Below are 13,695 nucleotides of genomic sequence, written 5' to 3'. Positions count from 1 at the left end.
TGATGGGGAACATATTTGTGATCCTGGATACACCTGCTAAATTGTTTTGTTTTCAGGATCTTAGCAGTTTATTATGTCTTCTATGAGGCCTTTTGTTATGTCTCTTAGTAAAGTTCCATAATTTCCTTTCTAGTGGCTATGTATATTCTTAACATTCTTACGTAATCTTTATTTTAGTTGCTATCATGAATGAAATTATATTTAAAAGTTTTTTCTATAACAGAAGCACCACTGATTTTTATATTTTTGTCTTGTCTCCTGCCATGCGACTGGATTCAATAATTCTAATGTTTCAATTGGTTTATTTTTGTATATGTGGTCATGTCATCTACATGTATCTCCTCCCTTCCAGTAGTTGTATATCTTATTGTGTTGACCATAGGTTTTATTTTTAATTTTAATTTTTAAAAATTTTTTTGGCTGCACCTTGCAGGACCTTCCCCAACCAGGGATTGAACCTGGGCCATGGCAGTGAAAGTCCGGAATCCTAACCACTAGGCCACCAGGGAACTCCCTGATCATAGATTTTAATGTATAAAACAGTCAGTGTTAAGAATGAGCATCTTGGGCTTCCCTGGTGGCGCAGTGGTTGGGAGTCTGCCTGCCGATTCAGGGGACACAGGTTCGTGCCCCGGTCCGGGAAGATCCCACATGCTGCGGGGCGGCTGGGCCCGTGAGCCATGGCTGCTGAGCCTGTGCGTCCGGAGCCTGTGCTCCGCAACGGGAGAGACCACAACAGTGAGAGGCCCACGTACCGCAAAAAAAAAAAAAAAAAAAAGAATGAGCATCTTTGTTTTGGTCCTCATTTTAATGGGAATACTTTGGATGTATTACTATTGATTATTAATTTTAACAAATTAGTTTTTCTTATGTATGATGAATGCTTAGGTAAAAAATTCAAACACTTCTGAGTGGCATAAGTCCCTTCTCCAAAGGTAATGCTTCTCTCTTCCAACTCCATCCCAGTTCCAGACAGAACCACTATTAATTGTTTTATGTATCTGTGCAGATAGCAGCAGACATGCGTATGCAAACATATCTGGAAAATACATCTTTTTACTCCATCATATATACCCTTTATTCCCTCAACAGCATACCCGTTAATTATTATATTGGTTCTTGGTTTGAAAGAATAAGCATACAGTTCCAAGGCGTAACAAATGTTATACCTGATTCGTCATTCAATGGATGAGTGTGTCACTTGCAGGAAAGCCTTGCGTGGTTTATGGACTTTCTCTCTCCAGAAGAGTCATGATCTCCCCCATGCCTGTTGGTGATATCACCCTCAAAGTAAGCTCAAGGTTGCAGCTGGTGTCTGTGGGCAGGCTGCAGAAGAGCTGTCCAGGGAAAGAAAACAGAAAGTGTTTGGGGGGGGAGAATGAGTTGTCATTTGCGCATAGATGCTGACATCATGATGTCCTGCCCTCAGCTCTGCAGTCACCATGCTGCTCTTGGCCTAGTTTGGTGCTTTTCTGTGGAGAGTAGCAACTGCTTTCTTTTCTTCTTTCAACAAATATGTGTAGAAGGATTGTCTACTGTGTGCCAGGCAATGAGAATGCAACAGAGAGCAAAACAAAGACCCTGTCCACATCCAACTCAACTCCTAGGTAGGGAAACAGAGAAAAAATAAATGGCACATACAAACATAATGTCAGGTAGTGAGAGGTGCTATGAAGAGAAATAAAGAATGATGAAGAAAGAGACGTAGAAGAAAGGCCTCTCTGAGGATGGGACATTTGAGCAATGCCTGTCAGAGCGATAGTTGTACAATTCCAGGGGGAAGGATGCTCCAGGTAGGGTAGTGGTTCATTTGCAAATGGGGTCAGGGTGGGCTCTCCCTCAGAGGGCACTTGGCAATGTCTGGAAGTATCTTTGATTGTCAGAAAAATGGCATTTTTTTTTTTTATGCTAGGGCTAGAGTGAGAGGAATCTTACTCATTTAGAAGAACTCGAGTGTTACACCAGAGGACCCGCAGTGGTTTGAAGGAGGAGGTACGATGGAGTAAAAGATACTGGACTTGCATGTTAGGGAATCAGAAATTCAGTGACTCACTATGTATTTAGGGGACAATTTTTGTCATCTTTTAGGATCTCAGTTTCTCTTTCTGCCTCTGACCAATGTCCCATCTCCCCTACCCCGCACATAAACACCCATGGCCAGATGGTGTTTCTGCATGAAGTATAGAACATTAGGTGACCAGACTCAGACCCCAGATCATGAAAGGCAGAAGTTTGCAGGAGCACAAAGCTCTTAGATTTCTGATTTTTAATTCAAATTGATTTGGAGAAGGTAGAGTCTTGATATATCTCTTCCTTGTAGCCCTTCAGGTTATGTTTTAGTCCTGCAGCAAAACAGATGCCTGGATACTCAAAAGCTCCTGTCGACTGCCACATGTGAGCTCTGTTGCAGCTCTTTTGCAGCTCAAAAGTCACCCTAGGAGGAAGAGATTTCTCTACTGTTTTTTAACTTTAATTTTTTGTCTGTTTGTTTACCAGTAAGGATTTGACATTTTATTCAAAACAGTATGATCTGAGGGGTTGTCGTGGCTGCATCTCCCAACCAGTGCTGCTGGAATCTAGTGAGTAGAGAGCAGGGATGCTGCTAACAACATCCTACGCTGCGAAGGACAGCCCTCCACAACAGAGAATTCTCTGGCCCCCAATGTCAGTAGTCATGATGTTGAGAAACCCTGAGGTAGTGGGAACTGGCTGGTGCAAAAACTTGAGACCGGAGCTGTGCTCACAGTTTTTGAGGAATAGCAAGAAGGTCGGTGTGGCAAGAGTAGAGAGAGGTGGGATAGGAAATAATAAGTTCAGAGACTAGTCAGGGGCCAGATCATGTAAGGTATTGTAGGACAGATGAGGAGTTTGGATTTTCTTCTGATTGTAATGGAAAGCCATTGGAAGACTTTGAGCAGGGGAGTGAAATAATCTGAGTTTTGTTTTATAAGACTTCTTGTGTGGAAAGTAGCCTCTAAGGGAGAGAGGAGACTGCTAGTTGCCTCCCAACATCTAGTGTCACCTTCTTCCTTAATAACAAAACTCTGGGGAATTCCCTGGCTGTCCAGTGGTTAGGACTCGGTGCTTTCACTGCCAGGGCCCTGGGTTCAGTCCCTGGTTGGGGAACTAAGATCGCACAAGCTGCCATGGCGCAGCCAGAAAACAACAACAACAAAAACTCTGGAGGGATTTTTGTTTGTTCGTTTTTGTTTTTTCAGGAATATTATGCATGGAAAAGGGACTATACTTCCCAGCTTCCCTTACAGCTAGGAGTGGTCACTTGAATTAAGTTTTGGTTCATGAAGATGTAACTAGAGGTTTTGGATGAGACTGCTGGGAAGTTTCCTTAGAGGGAAAAAGGGTGCTACCTTCTTCCCCGCCCCCCCCCCCCATTTTTTACTATCTAGAATGCAGGCAGAATGGCTGAAGGTCATTTAACCATTTAGAACTATGAGGTAGTTCCAGTATGTAAGCCTTGTGTGAGGATGAAGAGCAGAAAGATGGGAACTGGGCTCCTTGTGATACCCAGGAGCCTCCATCCCAGCTCTGGACTGCCTAACCCTAGATTTATTTTTACCTTAGAAAGAAGTAAACGTTGCTTTTATTTAAACCACTGCATTTGTTGTTGTTGTTGTCGTTGTTGTTGTTATGTGTAGATAAAACTAATCCTAATTGAAAGGAAGCAGGAAGGTCAGTTAAGAGGCTGTTATAGTAATCCAAGCAAGAGATGATTATAGCTTGGAATAGAATGGTAGCAGAGGGGGTGACTAGAAGCACCTGTACTTCTTTGTGTGTGTGGTAAATTATACATAACATAAATTTTGCCACCTTAACTATTTTTAAGTGTACAGTTCAGTGGCATTAAGTACATTCATATTTTTTGCAACCATCAACCACTAGCCATCTGCAGAACTTTTTTATCTTCCCAAACTGAAACTCTGTACCTATTGAACAATAACAACCATTCCTCCTTTGTCTACCATAGACTTAGTTCCCCTCACTGGCCTTTCACTTTTTCATGTCCTGGATGATAGTTTATAATTATCCTGTTAGTTACTACGATTGATAGCAATGTAGCTGAAATATACAACTTCCTGGGAATTCCCTGGCAGTCCAGTTGTTAGGACTCTGTGCTTCCACTGAAGGGGCACAGGTTTAGATCCCTGTACGGGGAACTAAGATCTTGCAAGCTGAGCAGTGTGGTGATAAATAAATAAAAAAATAAATAACTTCCTATGTGTGTTGCATGTAATAAATTTTTGATATATTTTATTTTGGAAAGCAGGCTATAAAATAACATACAACATGATCTAGTTTTACCAAAAAAAATCTACAGGTGCAAATGTAGGCTGTATCAGAAACATGTAATCAGTGGTTATATCTATTTAGTAATATTTGATACTGTTTATTTCTTTATTTAGCTGATCTTTTCCCCGTAATTTATTTGCAATGAATATGTCTTACTGGTGTAAAAGGTTTTGTGCACCACGGTGTTTGGCCCATGAAGTAGGAGTTCAGAAACTGTGTCTGTTGATATTTTTACCAGCAGTAAAGCAGCATGTCCAGGGGCAGAACGTAATCTTGTCTGAATGATTAACATTTGGTGATGGCTCATCTGCCCTTGGGGGTGTGTTAGCTTTCTCTCCTCACTAGTTCTTTCTTCTGTACATAGCATGGCAGCTTCTTTGTGCTCTAGGTTAATACTGACTGCAAAGAGATTATTGTTTTGTTACTTGCTTTTTCTTTTTTTTTTTAATATTTAAGCGCTCACTGTTAATCAGTTTTTAGGTCAGACTATACATGTTAGTTTCAGTAAGCTTGTTTTTTACATTTTTATGCCATAATTTAATCTCCATAAGGTACTTTCCATAGTCCAGGCATGGTCTACTGCATTCTGTATTTCTCTGGAGGCACATTTAGGTCTTTGTATCACATTCTGGTCTGTTAGTTAGGTCATTATGTAATAACTCTGGAATTATCATAAGAATAAAAGATTGGAAACACGTGGAACCAACGGTAATGTTTAAGGTACAAGTAAGTTTTGAAGAGAGAGAAATGACTGAATGAGTTTGGAATTTCTAATAAAAGCAGCCAATCCGGATCAACTTCATTTCATTCATTCTCGACTTTTAAACTGATCAGAAGTAAATGCTAGAACCCCTGGAAATGTTTGACAGTATGTGGTATATGTGACACTTTTACTTGTTCTTCACTCTGTAGGGATGTGAGAAAGACGAATTGTTCAGTGAGATTGAGCAAAAAATGAACTTAGACATTGTGTATATTGATGTGAAAATCACAAGGTGTGTGGCAGGTGGGGTGGAGTTGGGCACTTCGTGATTTCAGCACGTGCAGATATAGTAGGGGCTGAGTCAGGCCCTGGCCCTAGAAGAGGAGTAACTAAAATTGTGAAAATATTCTAGGAAGGTAGAGTTGACTATGCTGGTGTAGAAAGAGTGGTCTTTTAGGGTTCAAAATAGGATGACCTTAAACTAAAGTTGGTTTTAATTAATAAAATATAAAAATCACCAAAAAGAAAAGGTTTCCTGGTTATATTCATGAACATAACCCCCTTAGCAGCACATGTGGTACGTTTATAGGGGAATGAGAAAGTGAACGTGTACCCTTTTCCTCTGCCATCAGGGATTCCCAGAAAACAAGGTTTCATTTCAGTAGATCCTCAATGGCTGTTTATAGTAATCCAGAATGCTCCATGGATATTTGGAGGCAGAAGTGGCAAGGTCGCTTATTGTCTATATCCAGGAATTGGGCCTTTATGAGGAATTTAAGTCACACCAAAATGTTTCTCTTAATGCAAGTCTGATAACAGCCTCTTATTGCCCCAGATTCCATCAACTTGGGATGCCTTGGGATGAATGGATATTTTTTTTTACTAATGCAAACGTCAAGGGTAAGATTAAATCTGATTGCTTTCTTCATAATTATTGAGTGGGACTGATGTGCTGAAGGCCTGAACAGATGTTTTGGGGTTTGGAATTCCTCTAGAGATAAGAGAAGCTGCTTCTTTTCCCAAGCCCTGTGTGTCCTCTCCCAGTTTATCATTGCTGTTTGCAGCCAGTCTTAGCAGTCTGCTGTGCAGATCATGAGCTTTGAGACTCATACCACACTGAAGTGCCACAGGCTACCCCACTTTTTACTCTTGTCGCAGTACCTTTCCCACAGTTAGAGAAGACTGAGCCATGCCTCTCAGTCTCCGTTTCCAGCCCAGGGAACTGAGCTGACACTAGGGCCTGACACTGTATGGGAGACATCAGGGTTCCTGCACAGGGTTCCTCTCCCCTTCTTGGTATCCTTAGTCACTGTCGTGACTACATCCTGGATCTTGTCATATGAAGATAGCATAGCCTGATGGTTAGAACACAGTTTTTGGAGTCACACAGACTTGGCATCAGATCTGTACTGCACCACTTATTACCTGCTTGACACTGGAGCAAGTTTCTTTCTTTGTCTAAGCCTCGGTGTTGTCATCTATAAAATGGATCAATTGCTATCACCCCCCTGAGTCACTTCACTGCACATCAAGTGCTTGGTATGGGTTAAGCACTCAGTAAATAATAGCTGGAAGTTCCAGGTTGATGGACATGGAACTCTATAGCTCCACTGACAGTTTAAACTCATTGACATTTAAAATGTCTCTCTCTTTGACCACTCCACTCATTTGTCCACTAGCTTGCCACATCTGTTCTGCAGCTTCACTGGATCCTGCAGTCCAGGAAACGTTCTCCCTGTGAAAGAGAAAGTAGCCGTCCTCAGCCCTTGGGTCACATGCTTCCAAATTCAAAACTTTAGAGTCTCTATTTCTTTCCAGGTTTCTCAGGAAGACCCCAAGGACTGGCTCATCCCTGTGATGGAGAGGATGGAGTCTGTTACAGGAGGGAAGCTGGGCTAAGACAGGAGATATTGTAGAGAAAAGGGGAGCAGAGGCAGGCTGGAGATTGAGCTCTGTCCTCTATCTGGAAAAGGTGGTGTTTATACGCCTGTTAGTTTAGGTAAACTTGTAGAATAGATTTTTTTTTTTTTTATAAATTTATTTATTTATTTTTGGCTGCGTTGGGCCATCGTTGCTGCACGCGGGCTCCCTCCAGTTGCCAGAGCGGGGGCCACTCTTTTTTGCGGTGCGCGGGCCCCCCACTGCAGTGGCCTCTCCCGCCGTAGAGCACCGGCTGTAGAGCACAGGCTCAGTAGCTGTGGCGCACGGGCCCAGCCGCTCCGCAGCATGCGGGATCCTCCCGGACCAGGGCCCGAACCCGTATCCCCTGCATCGGCAGGCGGACTCTCAACCACTGCGCCACCAGGGAAGTCCCAGAATAGATATTTTTTAAATAGCTTTTCCAGGGACTTCCCTGTTAGCCCAGTGGTTAAGACTCCATGCATCCACTGCAGGGGGCACGGGTTCGATCCCTAGTTGGGGAACTAAGATCATGTATGCCGCGCATGGCGCAGCCAAAAAATAAATAAATAAAAAGCTTTTCCAAGGTCCAGGGTGTAACCACTGATTTGATTGGCTTTTAATGAATTGTTTAAAACACAAATATTTTGTCACAACCCAAATGTGTGCTACATACCTCATGGGTGGGGTAGGGAAATGCTGAGTTCTTGTTCGCGTCATTTCTTCTATACACGGAAGAAATGTAGATTAAATGACTCATCCAAGGTCAAGCATGTAATAAGTGGTGGAGACAATATTCTGAATGTCTGCCTTTTAAAACTGTCCACCATCTCTCCCCCCATTTACTCCTGCAACAGAAGCATCCTCCTTCCAGCATTCTACCCCAACAACAAGAGGACCCTCCCCAACCCCCAGCCTAGCATCGACCAGCATTATCAGAGAATGTCCTGTTCTGGGCCCAGGACACTGCATCAGGCCTTCAGAGGCCTTTCTCAGAATTTTCCTTTCGAAGGGAGAGGGGTTACTCCATCTGTTCCCTTGGTCTTTTCCTCAGAGAGCCTTTTCCTTCCCACCTCACTCCTTAATGTTCATTCTCCAGTAGCCCCTGACTTTGCATATCTACTTAACTTTTCGCCACCATTAGAAGGTAACCCTCACAAGGACAGTGACTTGTTCGCTGTCTTTCTTGTAGTATCTTCTGGCTTTTTTGTGCTTTGTACATATCAGGCATTCACAAATTACACATCTGTTGAAAGAATGAATGACTCAGTTGTATCTGTCAGAAGCTGAAAGAATATGAGCCTAGAGCAAATGGCACATGGCATCTCCACTTCTCCCTCCTCCTCCCTCAGCCACAGCCTGCCAAGAGGCTAAGGAAGGAGGGAGGAGGGAGAGTTTGTGTGCCTGAGGACCCAGCTTTGCACTTCCTCCTGGGTTTGCTCTGTGTGGAGCGTCAGGACACCATATCATTCTGGCCTAAGCCAGTTAAGGTTGAGCTGCTGTCCTGTGTCTGGTCTCAGTGCTGCCAGCCCACAATTGTTTCCAGGTGTGTAGAGCCTGTTGAAGGCAGGGGAGCACAATGGCTAAGGGCATAGACACTTGAGTCAAGTGACCCCTCTGCCACATCCAGTTGTGTCCCCTTGACAAAGTTTCATAACCTTTCTGTGCCTTAGTCTTATTGTTTGTGAAATGGAAATGACCTCATATGGTTGTTCTAGGATTAAATGAGATAATCAGTGTGAAATTTTTAGCATAGGTGAAATACATGCTGCGTGTTTCGTTCAGGCTGGCTGATATTATGTACAGTGCTAATTAAATACTCTTTTTTCTGTTTGTGGCACAAGTCCCTAGGTTGCTAGGTCTGCTTATTCTGTGTGGCTCACTCTGCCCCATCTTTGATGGGGAGGAGCTTTGAGGGAGATGTGAGTGGAGACCCAGGAGGTTTGTTTGAGTGCGAATTCAGCCTGTATTTCTGATGGTTCCCTATAGAAGGAGGGTGCTTTGGTGTGAGTTTTGTGTGTTTGCTTTAGTTTTGTCCTGGTGATTTCCACAGGGGAAAATAATTCAAGAGGGAGTAAGTGTCACCACTGGGAGCTTGCCTGACTCTCTTTCTCCAGGAAGAAGAGCTCTGCCCAGTGAGGGTGGAAAAGGGCAGCATCTGAAATGTGTGCTGGGAGGTGATAGGTCCAAGGTTGAGTCTTATTTTTGGCTTCTCCAAGGGACAGGACTGGGCCAAAGTGTGGGCAGTGGGGTTGGATTTTAGTTCCTTGTAAAAGGCAGTGGAAACCTTCACCACCTCCCCAAGGCAGCACCCTGAGAGCTGGCAGCTAGTGGGCCCTCTCAGCTATGCTCCAGTTGGATTACAAACTCAATAAAATAAGTAATTTTTTGTTAGTAAGTAATCCACTGTATAGGCCAATGAAATATGAAATACCTTCCATTAAAAATGTTTTGAGGGGCTTCCCTGGTGGCGCAGTGGTTGAGAGTCCACCTGCCGATACAAGGGACACGGGTTCATGCCCTGGTCTGGGAAGATCCCACATGCCGCGGAGCGGCTGGGCCCGTGAGCCATGGCCGCTGAGCCTGCGCATCCGGAGCCTATGCTCCGCAACGGGAGAGGCCACAACAGTGAGAGGCCCGCGTACCGCAAAAAAAAAAAAAAATGTTTTGAATGTTATGGAACATGATAAAGGAGTTACAAAAAGGTTTTGTTGTTGTTGAATTTGGTATGGCTAAAACAACTGTAAAAGATTAGGGGGACATGTCAATAATCTGGAAAGTGTCTGCTCAAGTTGCTTTGCAAGCAGCAAATTCTTGCTGTCTTTTAAAGAAAAAAGAAGTAGGAAATCATAGAGAACACCTTGTAGCTGGAGTTAACACAAGAAAGCAAACGGGGAACGACAAGCTTTAGCCAATGCCAGAGGTTGGCAGATAAAGGCACATTTGTATCTTAAAATGTTTATGGTATGTAGTATATTTTTAGTACATATATTATAATTATATATTAATAGTATATATTAACATAGCATGTATATGGTAGTTTTTTAAATGAATTTTCTACTTTAATGGACTACTGCATCAACCAACCAACTACTAATACATATCAGGTGAGTGGGTTTCTACTGTTCTGACAAATGGACTTATCAGTATGTTTTGTTGACTCCTAGAAGACAGATCTGTGAGCTTTGTTTTGTAAGACTGGAAATATGACATACAGCTATGTTAATAACTATGTAATAACTATGTTAATAACACTGTTACCAAAATAACCTGTATCTTTGGATTCCATTTCCAATGGAATGTCTTCTTACAGTCAAACTGACCTTTTGGATTTTTAATCACCTGGCTTTTACTCTGCCCTCTGAATACTGTGTGGACAGAATTGGAATTGTGGGTTGCTCTGGTTCAGCAGGAGCTCAAAGACAACCAGGGTTGGTGTGAGCCACAGTCCAGATGAGGGGAGTGGAGAACAGGAGTGGAGGGAGGCTAGATGGGAAGGGGAAGGCCCATTCGAACCTTGGGGCTTGCTATTTGGTTCAAACATCTTGATTTCTAGGTTTCAGGCCACCCAGGTCCAAACGTGAGAACAAAGGCTGATCCTTCTAAAGCATGGTGACTTTTTAACTTCATATGATTTCAGATTTCCAGTTAATTGTTACCTCTACTCAAGTTGAGAATTGATTGCGGTCATGCAGTAGCAACCCACAGCCTTAAAATCCTTGGCTCTCTTGTTTTCACAGGTGTTGGGGCGATGCTTCTTGACAGTGGTGCAGGTCCATTTCCAGTTTTTGACCCAGGCGTTACAGAAGGTCCAGCCAGTGGCTCACTCTTGCTTTGCCGAGGTTGTTGTGCCAGAAAAAAAGAACAGCAGCAGTGGCGGCAGCTTATCTGGCATGGGCCACACCCCAGAACTGGAGGATGCTGTGCGGTCCTGGCGGGGGGCTGCTGAGGTAACCCTGACTTTGGGGAGATTGGTGCCCTTTGTTCAGATAGCAGAGGCTCCAGAGGGCCTTTACCTGTTGGTTCTTAAAAGAGCCATTTTATGTAGAAGTGTGAGTTTTCACCTGCTGTCATTAGCTTGTTCATTCATTTAACAGTGAATATCTTTGTAAATGCCCACTTCATGCCAGGCATGTGCAGGCACTGAGGTAGTAGCCTCCACTCACAGCCTCCTAGGAGAAAAGTCTTTCAAAAACAGGTTTGAGGGGCCGTGATGAAGGTGTGCAGGAGCCCAGGGGAAGGGCCTGGCCTCTGACAAGAAGTGCAGCCAAGCTTCTAGGAAGAGGGACCAGGGAGAAGAGGCTGGAGGGTATACGGAGGGTAAGTGGTCAGCCAGGTAGCTAGGTGGGGATGTAGTAGGCGATGACACATTTCTTGTTGGCATTTTATTTTTTTTATTTTTTAATAAATTTATTTATTCTATTTATTATTTTTGGCTGCGTTGGGTCTTCATTGCTGCGCGTGGGCTTTCTCTAGTTGCGGCGCGTGGGCTTTCTCTAGTTGCGGCGAGCTGGGGCTACTCTTCCTTGCGGTGCGGGGGCTTCTCTTGTTGCGGAGCACGGGCTCTAGGTGCGCGGGCTTCAGTAGTTGTGGCTTGTGGGCTTCGGTAGTTGTGGCTCGCGGGCTCTAGAGCGCAGGCGCAGTAGTTCTGGCGCATGGGCTTAGTTGCTCCGCGGCATGTGGGATCTTCCTGGACCAGGGCTCGAACCTGTGTCCCCTGCATTGGCAGGCGGATTCTTAACCACTGCGCCACCAGGGAAGCCCTCATACCTTTTATTTTTAACAGGAAAATATTATTACAAATGCACTTGAATTCCCTTTGTACTTCTCCACTATCTTATTCATATTCCTTTCTCTCTAGAGATAACCTCTTTTGATTTTGGAGTTTGTGATTCCTATGCATATTTTTATATTTTTATTCTATATGTATGTATCCATAAATATATTGTTTTGCACAATATGAAACTTTATATAAATGGTATCATTCAGTTCACTAAAATCTGGCTTCCACACCTACACAAGAACATACCTTGTCTTGTCAAGGTCATTGGTGCCTTCCATGTTGCCAAAGATAATTGGCGGAAATCCAAGGATCCCGATGACTCCATTCAGCAGCTCACAGCGACATGAGCCCTGGAAATCCTCTCTCCTTGTGGAGAACCAGGTCTTCTTAGGTACCCTCTTAGCTCTTGGGCTAGCCTCTCCATCCACTTTGCTAGCTTCTCTTCAGCATAACTTATGAATATGAGTTTCTCAAGGCTCAGTTCTACGTGCCCTCTCCCCTAGAGGGTCTCCGTCTAGTCTTGGAACTTTAAAAACTGCTGGTGGGCTGGGGCCACAAGCACACAAATGTGTGTGCCCGGTTCACTTCCCCCGTGGGCTCAGGCCCCTATATTCAGCTGCTGCCCTCCTCAGGTCTTCAGATGGCTCAGCCCTTAGCCTTTCTGCACACTGTTCCTCCTCAAATCTTCCCTGTGCTAGCATGTAGTGCCATCCCACACTGGGTCCTTTGTGCAAGAAACCTGAGATTTATCCTCCAGCTTTTCTGTCACATCTACATCCAATCCCTAAGAAAGCCCTGCATATCCTACCTCCAAAATATGACTGCAAATCTGTCCCTTTCTTTCTGTGTCCACTACCACTAACGTAGTTCAGGGAATCATTACTCTCCCCTGACAGCTTCAGTGGCTGGACTTGCTTCTCCCCTTTCTGTCTTGCCGTCCTTCATGTCTCTCCCATTTCCTTAGGGTAAAGTGTGTACCCATCCCCATGACCTGCCTAGTCCCACATAGTCTGGCCCCTGCCTCCTCACCAGCCTCATCTGTGGCCACTCTCCCCTGCTCACTGGGTTCTAGTTCCTTTGCTGACATCTCTGCCTGTCCTACCCCCACCCCACACTTCTGTTTACTGCCTCCTCTGCCTTAAACTCAGCCTAAATGGTGATTTCTCAGTTTCTTGGGCGCTCCCTGTTACAGTTTTCTATTTCCCTTGGGATGTTTTTCTCCATTTTATATTTTTTAAATGTTTTATTTGTTTGCCTTTTCGACCCATGAAGCTGTCAGCTCCAAGATGGTAGGGACCAGGTTTTATGCTCCACTGTCTATCCAGAGACACCTAACATAAGACCTTGTGGGCTACATATTTGACTAAATGGAAGAGTTCTAGAAAGAGAGTCAAATGGTTTTAAACTGTGTGACTGTTAGGGTTCAGGGAATGGTTGGTATTTATACAGAATTTGTGGAGCTTTGGAAATGTATGGCATCATAGCTGCTAGTTAACTTCCTTTAGTCCTGCAATTTTGGTAAATATTACAACTCCTACCTTGGCCTAGAAGAACAAAAATTAACTGTTAAAAAATGTTATTTGTTGTACAAATGTTATTGCAATAAAAACAGACATTGAAAAATTGAAAGTTCATCCCGAATCCTTCCTTCCATCTAGTAAATCAAATATATATTTTTCTGTATTCTCTAGTCCTGACCCATATGTATAGATAACATTTCATCACAAGACACAGATTAATTTCTTCTTGTTTTTCTTATGTACTCTTCATAAACATATTTAGTGACTAAACAATAAGTATTTCATTTTTTTGTGCAGATTTCAAAAGTTCTGTTTTTCCTTTAATGTTGCAGTGTATGTTTTTTTCCTATTCTTTTCCTATTGGTGAGGTTTTTTACTTTGGTGTATAGGACCACCCAACCATATATATATTGTTTAATTCTGGAAACTCCAAGGGCCAATATACTAGGGTATCTGTCTTTTTAAAGCAGGGAAATTTAAAA

General features: G+C 43.4%; 1 protein-coding gene across 7 annotated transcripts in view; it reads left to right on the top strand.

The window, feature by feature from the left end:
- The window catches only part of GARRE1 (granule associated Rac and RHOG effector 1), an 82,154-nt gene that overhangs the window by 44,129 nt on the left and 24,330 nt on the right, over positions 1-13,695 (top strand). For all 7 annotated transcript variants that reach the window (XM_082677096.1, XM_082677092.1, XM_082677095.1 and 4 more), the window contains one exon: positions 10,651-10,860. In XM_082677096.1, coding sequence (XP_082533222.1) covers positions 10,651-10,860 — 210 coding nt within the window. The remainder of the gene's footprint in view (positions 1-10,650; positions 10,861-13,695) is intronic.

Source organism: Grampus griseus (assembly GCF_964374135.1).
Source record: "Grampus griseus genome assembly, chromosome: 19".
Lineage (NCBI taxonomy): Eukaryota > Metazoa > Chordata > Mammalia > Artiodactyla > Delphinidae > Grampus > Grampus griseus.
The sequence above is the reverse complement of the archived record's forward strand: the minus strand, read 5'-3'. Positions and strand labels throughout refer to the sequence as shown.